Here is a 9,431-nt window from a genome sequence, read left to right as displayed (position 1 = left end):
TTTTCTTTTGAGAGTATTTTAGAATAATAAATGATTTCACGTGTCAATTTGGACCCAAGTTGTCTTAAGTTTTATATTTTTTTTGTTTGGTTTTCCATTGTTTAATAAGTCTTCAGTTTTAGAAGTTTTTGTCTGCTCTTGTAGTACGTTTTTTAGTCTTGCTTATGCATGTAATCTTAGTTTTACAATTGATTTTAGGGATGATTTTGTTGTCATCCTCTCTAGTTTAATGAATGCTTGATTCTTTTATCGATTTTTGCTCACTGCTTTGGACCATCCGAGGCTAATTTCCTTATCGTATTAAGTGTTTGCAATAACTCCAAATATGTTGTGCTTGAGTTGTGACAAAGCCAATTGTCAACGTGTCATAATGTTCTATTTATGTTGAGGCTAAAGTTTTTGTTGTGTTGATGGAGCTTATCCTTCACCGACGAATATTTACTAATTTTTCCCTTAAATTATATAGTTCTATTCATTGAATGAATTAATAAATTTACCTTAAAAAAATTCCATTTTGGTCCTAAACTGTTTTAAAGTCCAAATGTTTGTACAGTTTAGATCTCAAAAAGTGAAATAGTACATTTCTAGTTGTTTTGAAGTCACAAAACAATTGAGAGATTAAAACATCTGCAGTTTTTTTAAAAAATAGAGAATATTGAAGAATTAAGCTTTTGATACGGAAAACCATAACCCCGAAAATTCAAAATCATTGACTTTCTCAAGGTCTGTTCATTTTGAAAACTTAAAAATGAACAACCCGTTTAATAATTTATGTTGCTAAACTGGGTTTATACTTTTTTCTTTTCTCTTCCTTAAAGCTCTCTGCACTATAAAAATGGCAGTAAAAATTAGACTTTTGAGCTGCATAAATTGGAGCTCCATGGCAATTTCCAGTGAACTTCATGGAGTTTATTAGTATTAAATCAAATTTTGTGGTATTTTACGTTTTGCAGAACTAGGAGGAGAGAAAAAAAAGAAGAAGAAGAAGAAGAAGAGGAGGAGGAGGAAAGTGAAGAAGGAGATTAGTCGGCGGTTTGAAGAGAGGTGATGGAGGGGAGTGTTCTGATGGTGCCCGATCGGAGCTGTAGACCAACAACTATAAAGGTGGTGGCTAGGGTTCATTTGGGGGATTTAGGGAGAAGAAAAGGAAAACCGAAAAGAAGAACAAAGGAAAAAAGTGGAAATATATTTTTAAAATATTTTTATTAATTTTTAATATATATATATATATATATTAGATTAGGATAAATTACAAAAATAATCACTTTTGTATTATCTGTACTTGTTTTCTTTTAGGTTAAGATTTCAGCTAGGAAGTTTTTTTAATATGGAAATATTTTGTTTGTCAAATATTGGATATATTTTAATATGCTATTTGTCATAATCTTATTTTGTCATTTATCTTAAATTTAGCGGTATTATATAAAAATATTAATTTAGTTGACAAAAAAATTAGGATATTTAATATGAGACAAAGAAAAAAAAAACCTTAAATACGAAATAGACAAGTTGAAATATTAATTTTATGTTTAAGCCATTCAAAAAATGTGCGCAAGAATTTTCTTCTATCTCTATGGGTTCATATAAAAGGTCAACTAAAAATAAAAGACCATTGCTAAGATAGCAAGCCCAGCCACTGCGCGGACAAGAGACCCCAACAATGGAACACTTAAATCTCAAATGGTAAAGAAAAATAGTTTTATATGCTAACAGATGCATAATTAAATTACTTATTACCTAGAATATAATGACTAGTGTATTAAGTAATTTTAAATAATTAAGTGATTCGATTTAATGTTAATATCATAAGAGTAGAATCTTGAAATTTTGAAAATCAAATAAGAAAAATATTATGACTAAAAAATATCTCAACAAAGCAACATATATCGAATTAATACTTAAAAGAGGAAAAAATAGGCATAATGATTTATTTATCCTCTAATTTTATTTAAAAATAATTTTAACTCTTTATTTAATTTTTATTTTATAAATTTACGTCTTTTTATTAAATCACCTTTAAATAGATGAAATGTTGTCATTTTTCACTTTGTTGATGTGGCATATATATAGATTCCCATGTGGATGGCACATCAACATTTAATTAAATTTTAAATTTTAAAATTAAAAATCATTAAAATTATTTAAAAAGTATAAAAATAATTTTACATCTTAATTAAATGTTGACATGCCATCCACATGAAAATCCACGTATATGTTACATAACAAAGTTAACAAATGTTAAAATTTTCACTCATTTTGGGGTGATTTGATAAAAATACAAAGTTAAAAGTTAAAAGAGATAAAATTAAAATGAAGAACTGAAATAAATAAAATTAGAGGAAAAAACTATTATATAAAAATATATTTAAGAGTTCGGTTTAAATTTATTTCATTCTAATGATCTTATTTTAAAAATGTAGGCAAATGATCTTCTTACGTTTTATTCAAGTGTTATTTTATATTTATTTTACCTTACAAGAAAAGAACTTGTATGATCATTGATTTGAACTCATATTATGAGATTTGAACTCATTTCAATTGAATTAGAAAACCTTCAATTTACTACTCAACTTAGATTTTATTTTCATATTCTTTTATATTTTAATTTTATTATGCATATTTTATTACATCCATTAATTGTATATATATATTTAAAATGTTGTTGATTGAGATGGTATTTCAAATTAACTCAAAGCCATCATAGGATTAATGGTAACACCATGATAAATGATTGTATCCTTTAGTAACCTTAATATGATGTATTTATGTGTTTTAATATCATACATATTTTATATGTTAATACTAATTAATTTCAAATAATGCATTTAATTGTTCATTGTATGTTATTTTTAAAACAAATCTTTATTCTAAATATGTATATAAGTGTAATACAACTTCTAGTATTTATTAATGTTATATTTGATCAGATACCAAAAGTACTAACAATAATGGACAATTTGTACCCAAAGAAAAAACTGCACAAATTAAATATTAAATACATTAATTTGTGGCGAATGAGATCTTGGGTCAATCACAATAGCAAAGCTAAGACCAGGGAATTTTAATGTACCAAATTCTAGTGTCATTTTATATAAAATGAGTGATAGAGAATTTAGATTCGAAAATTTAAATTTATATTTCAAATTATCATGTAAATAATAAAAATGAAATGCATTATAGACAAATTTGTTTAATTTCAATTAAAAATATAAAACACGAATTTATTATATCCAAAATATTTTTAAAATTTTCAAATTAACTACTAAATAGACTTCTAACAAAAAGGATTTACAAAATATCATAAATGTCACATTTTAAATAGTTTACTATTCTTCCAAATTTCTTGATTTGTAGAATACCGTTCAGCAAGCAATGAGTTTGATAAAATTTCGCTATATTTGATCCATCAGACAATACCGATTAACCTCTTCACATGAACCAATTATTCCACCCACCACAATTTATTGAGAAAAAAAAAACAGTACAGAACTTGAAAGCCATAAAAAAGGAATAATAATAACTACTGTTTTCACCTGTAACAACGGCTGTAGCTGTGAGGGTGGGTATATTAAAACTTAAACCCCTTCCAAGCATTTACTCTTTTCCCCCCACCTCTTCAAGAACCGTTACCACTAATTATCCTGCGCTTCAGATCAAATCGTTCCTTCAATGGGAGACCAAGAATCTGAACACAAGGCAAGCAAGCTAATACTATCTGCATGTTTTAACAAATTGTACTATAAATAAGTCACCAACTAATTGTGGGCAAAACAGTTCCTCAATTTCAGTACTTGATTACTAGTTAACAGACGGCCTTAAGAAAGAATCTCAGCTGCAATAACTCTTTTTACGACATAACCAGTTGGACTCTAAAACCTTGAAAATATCCAAACTTTAAGTTCAAACACCAGCATCCATCATCAAATACACCAAACAATACAAAAGATGGCAGCACAATATCATTGACTGGGAGACCTTTCTCCATTGAGTTCCCTCTTGTATTCCTCATGGTATGGACTCCGGCTACAGCTTCTGCTTCTGATTGGGCTTCCAGCTTCTCTTGGGCTGTGGCTTCTGCTCCGTCTCGGGCTTCGGCTTCTTCCCTGGCTTGGGCCTTGGCCCCTTTCTAGACTCCGGCTACAGCTCCTTGAGACATTGTATGGTGGAGAACGTGAATACCTATCTCGGCTGTAGTGTCCATCTTGGGGTGAAACTGATCTGCTTAGGAAAAACATCATAAAGTTATATTATATTTCACATATATATAACAAAAACCTATGAAGGGGAATGTTTAAGATAATTTGGAGCTATGGAAGAAACACATCTACTACCTCGAGTAATGCCTATCTTTAGGAGGTGAATAATCACGACTTCGAGACCTATATCTCCCATGACGAGGTGGAGACCGTGAATATCGAGGCGAACGAGAGTAACGAGGAGGGGACCTTCTCCTATCACGATATCGACCTCCTCTGTAACAGAAAAGATTGAAAGTTGAAAGATAGGAAAGCACAACAGTTTTCCTAAGAAATGTAAAGCAAATCCAAATTTCCTAGGAAATTTCTTTGTTCCATGGGATTTATGAATATGTTTAGCAGGATCAGACAACACTCAGCCAGTGATGAGGTCAGGACTAGAAATGCTCAAATGGCAGGTTCAGAGCAATAAATCACCCAACTATTTTATTTGGAAGCTAGACGATGAAATAACTCCCCCTTAATCAATAATGGAAGCCAAATGTGTCTTGAAACTGTCCAAAAACATAACAGCTCAGTAAATATACTGGAAAGCCTACCTTGCTCGCTCTCTGTGCCTCATTTCAGCTGGTTTCTTCCTGTTTTCTTCAGCAAAGACCACAGTCAACTCTCGACCAAGAAGAACCTGCCCATCCATCTGGTATTTGGCTTCAGCAGCATCAGCAGGATCAACATATTGGACAAAACCAAACCCTCGAGGTTCCCTGAAGAATTACATGAAAGAGTCAGCGTAAGGCAACAGCAGAAAATAAAATCTAACAAGGACCATACCGACCAATAACCTTTTCCAATGATGTTTCCAACATAATCCCCAGTAATATGGAAGATCATCATAAGCATGAAAAAGCAAGCACTTGCCTGCTAACCTTGCAAGTATCAGTTTAAAGATCACTTGAAATTCTTCAAGACTTGGAACATCTTCACAATGTATTCAAACCAACTTTCTTCCAAGCGTCACTACCACTAACATCATCTTCAAAAGAACTCTATTTACTTGATTGATGTCTTCAAAACTTTAATTTCACTGTTAAACCTCAAGAACTTCAATTAACACACCCAATTTGTGATTATAAAAGAGTATACTTAAAGAAATGCCCCACCATCGGAATGGATATTCAGAGGAAGGAGCATTAGCAGGGCGTGCTAGGTAAAAGCACAGGGAGAAAAAAATACAGGTTTTAAAAACTTCGCTTGAACCCCTAAAATTTGATATGAGAATTTTGAAGAACCATAAATCTATCAATTGACGATCCCCCAATGAAATTATCAAATTATTTAAGTTATAAATTTGCTAAAAGAAATCATAAAAATATTTGAAGAAAGAAGAAATAATAAAAGTGTAAAGCAAAAAAGTTAACACAATAGTATTCTGTGGTTCCAAAAAGAATGAAACGTCGCCAAACATGGCTGATGGCCTATACCACACAGAATCCATGGAAAGGTTAAAAGAATACATGTTTCTGATTCTATCAAGAATGAATGTTTCAAGTCTAGAGAATGAGGGAAAAAAGAGAGGAAGACGCAAAACAGTTAAATATATCTAAACAACTTAAATTTCATATGGCAGCAAATATTTCCTTACCCAGTATAATAATCCTTGGGCAGATATATATCTTTAAGAGGGCCAAATCTTTCGAATGGCCTGCGAAGGTCTTCTGGCCTGCAAAAGCAAAAATCATATCTGAATGCTTCAGGTGGGACGCAAATAATCAATCATTTGTCCCATTACATTATCAAAGACAAAAAAGAACGATTTGAAACTTCACAGCAAATAAATAGCCTCCCCCAATGAAACAATTGCTACAATTCAGTGGTTCATTCCGAAAAAACAGACGAAGAAACTATAGTACTCACATAAATGAGGATAAGATACTAATTATTAAGAAAGAAACTAGGAAAAAATAAATATTTCGCCATAATAACAAATTTCAAAACGCAGAAGAAATTAGAAGAGCTGATAATACAAGTCCAAAAGGAACACGGAGCGAGAAGCAAAAGAAACCTGCAGTCATGGCGGAGGTTGCGAACCAAAAGGCTTGTAGGAAGATCTCGAGCGCGACCGCCGTAGCGGCCTCTGGGGCTAGGGCTCCGTCCTCTCCGGCCGTAGCCTCTGGGCGGAGATGGAGTATAACTCCTGCCTCTCATTTAGGAAAAGAATAGTGGAACAATCTGCAAAACCTTGATATTCAAAGAGAGGAGAAGAAGATGGGAGAAACCAGGCGGAGGCGAGGGTTGAAGAAAAGGAGAAGTTAAACGGCTGTGGATTGGATGCAGCAGAGGCAAAGGCAAAGGGTAAGATTAGGATTAGGGAAGGGAAAGTGAATGGGATAGATCTCTGGAGTTTTCCTTTTTGTCTTATAGCCTTTCTTTGCTCGCGCCACGCGTATTAACATTCAAGCTAGGCCTATTTGATAGCTGTCAAAGTTCTTAATAGGCTAGGCCCGTGCCGAGTCTAGGTTCTACAAATTTCATTACGACTATATAAAATCACTTATGTTACTAGTCAAATTTGATATTAATTCAATTATAAAATTATTAAAATATTTTTTATTAATATTATTATAATAATATTTTCATATTTTTAAATAATCTTAAAATAAAATAATTAAAAATATTATTTAAAATTGAACACAAAACTCATATGAAAATCTCTTATCATTCCACTAATTGAAATAATTTTATAAATATATTTTATAATATATAATATTTATATTCACTCACATCATATGTGATAAATTTTAATATACATTTAATTATTTTATTTTAATAAAATATTTCAATTTTATATGCTAAATGTAAAATGATTAAGAAATAAGTAAATATATAATTTTTAAAAAAATATTTGTATATGTTTAAAAGATGAGCAGAAAAATCGATGTGAATATATTAAGTATATTATAAATACATAAAATAATATTATTAATTTGATTTGTAAAATAAATAATTTGTAAGTTTTGAGTAATATTTTTTGCTTGTATATATTTAAAGTAATTTTCACTATATTTGTAGCATTCTTCACCTATCTCATTTACAGTAGGGGTGAGCAAAATTCGATTCGACTCGAAAAAATCGAAAAAAAATTCGAATTTCGAGTTAAACGAATCGAGTTATTCGAGTTAATCGAGTTATTGAATCAACTCGAATTTTTTTCAATTCGAGTTCGAATCGAGTTGAGTTTTCAATTGAATAACTCGAATAATTGAATAATTGAATATCAAACTATAATATTTTACAGTTTTACCTAAACTCCCAAACTTTTTACTTTTCCTCAAAACTTTTACTCCTTCTCACTTTTCCCCAAAACTTTTACTCCTCCTCCCAACCCCCAATCTACCCAAAATCCATTTTCCACCAAAATTTTACTCTTCCATTCATTTTTTTCAAAATTTTACTCTCAAAACCCTAAAACCTTTTATTTTCCCATAAAATTTTTACTCCCTCCCACTTTTCCCCTAAAACTTTTATTCTCTTCCCATCCCACCTCCCATCTACCCCAAACCTCCCCCTCCAATTTTTTTAATATTTTCCTCCAAAATTTTACTCCCCTATTTACTTTCCTCAAACTTTTATTCCCCAAAACTTTTATTTTCCCCTAAACTTTTACTTCTCACCATTTACTCTAAAATAAAAATCAAAATTATCCAAAAATCACTAAACATAAATAGTAATAATTTTATTTATATATACTATTTATATTATTAAATTAAATTTCACATTTTATATTATTTATATTATTGAATTGTTTAGTCATATTGAATATTTATATTAAAATTGAATTCTTAATTATGCCATAAAATATTCGTGTTAAAATTTTATATTGGTATCAATTTTAAATTTTATTTTAAAATAAATTTTATTAAAAAATCATATTTTTATATTTAATATATTTTAATTCCAAAATATATAGTGACAAGAATCCAAGATAATTGAAACAACTAAGCAAACAAATAAGCTAACCAGTATATAAAAAATTAATAAATAAATTATGAGGTGATGAAAGTTAATAAAAAATTTGATTAAGGTGGACAAATTTTATTACGATGGGTGACAATGGTTACAAGGACCCAAAATTATTTTTTAAAATTTAACTCGAACAAATATATTCGATTCGATTCGATTCGAATTCCATCTCACTCGACTCGATTCGAGAAAACTTCAAATAAAGTTAGGATGATAAAATGAGATTCGAAAACTCGATTAATTCTAAAATTTTCGATTCGATTCGATTCGATTCGATCGAATGCTCACCCCTAATTTACAGTATAAGTAGGATGTGCCATTGGAGTTTTTACTTAGTTTGCACGAAAATTTTCTTGTATGAAAAACATTTATTTCTGGGGATATTAAAACTTAATCATATCATTTTTAAACATTTGAAAACATATATGGATTTGTTCGAATAAGAAAACAAATATTTAAGACTCCTTTGGCTTAAAATGAGATTGTTTGATTGGACATATCAAGAGATTTCACAGTAATCAAACTTAAGTACATTTAATTAAAAAATTAAAAATAATATTGAAACAACTTGAAGGATTGTAAATCAATTTAAAATAATTTAAAATATTTTTGGGTGATAGGACGTACCTAGGGTCACGTACGTGCTTCGGGGTAAAATGACCAAAACAATACAGTGGCCTTGTATAGAGGGGGCTAAGTATCGGTGCCAAACCCCTAAGTATTAATATATTGGACATGTACTATAGCATTCTAACCACTGACTTGTTTGGTGCAGTACCTATGGCAAGGGTATCAAACCCAAGACCCCTGAAATTAAAAATAGAGTCTAAATTACTCTAAAATCATACCCAAACATTACCATATCATTTCAATATGAATCAAAACATTATAAATCGTTATTTAAACTCATTTGGGCATAAGAACATGACATATAAACACACTTAAATTGGAGTGACATACATTTTAGCTAAACAAGTTTCCAAAAAGATTTAAAACATGCCATTCACAATGTTTATAAAAAATATTAGACTTTGTAGACATGCCACTAATGCATGATCTATAAAGCTCAGTAACAAGGATAATCACACTTATCCTAAGTCTTTATTAACATTAAGTCTTTAAATGAAACATTTATGTTTGATTGTTTTAACTACTTCAATCAAATTTACCAAACTTATGAGCTCAACCCACAACTTAAGGGTTTAATAGCCAGTA

General features: G+C 30.3%; 1 protein-coding gene across 1 annotated transcript; it reads right to left on the bottom strand.

Moving 5' to 3' along the window:
• Positions 1 to 3,720: 3,720 nt before the first annotated feature.
• LOC105773404 (serine/arginine-rich SC35-like splicing factor SCL30A) lies at positions 3,721 to 6,599 on the bottom strand. The gene is made up of 5 exons (XM_012595271.2): positions 6,259 to 6,599; positions 5,839 to 5,916; positions 4,796 to 4,960; positions 4,332 to 4,472; positions 3,721 to 4,218 (listed from the first exon to the last, which is right to left on the bottom strand). The coding sequence occupies exons 1-5, from the start codon at positions 6,399 to 6,401 to the stop codon at positions 3,960 to 3,962; spliced, it is 786 nt and encodes a 261-aa protein (XP_012450725.1). The 5' UTR covers positions 6,402 to 6,599; the 3' UTR covers positions 3,721 to 3,959.
• Between the last annotated feature and the right edge of the window lie 2,832 nt (positions 6,600 to 9,431).

The sequence above is a fragment of the Gossypium raimondii genome, chromosome 6 (genome assembly GCF_025698545.1).
Source record: "Gossypium raimondii isolate GPD5lz chromosome 6, ASM2569854v1, whole genome shotgun sequence".
In the NCBI taxonomy this organism is placed as follows: Eukaryota; Viridiplantae; Streptophyta; class Magnoliopsida; order Malvales; family Malvaceae; genus Gossypium; species Gossypium raimondii.
Note: the sequence above shows the minus strand (reverse complement) of the source record. Positions and strands in the feature narration are given on the sequence as shown.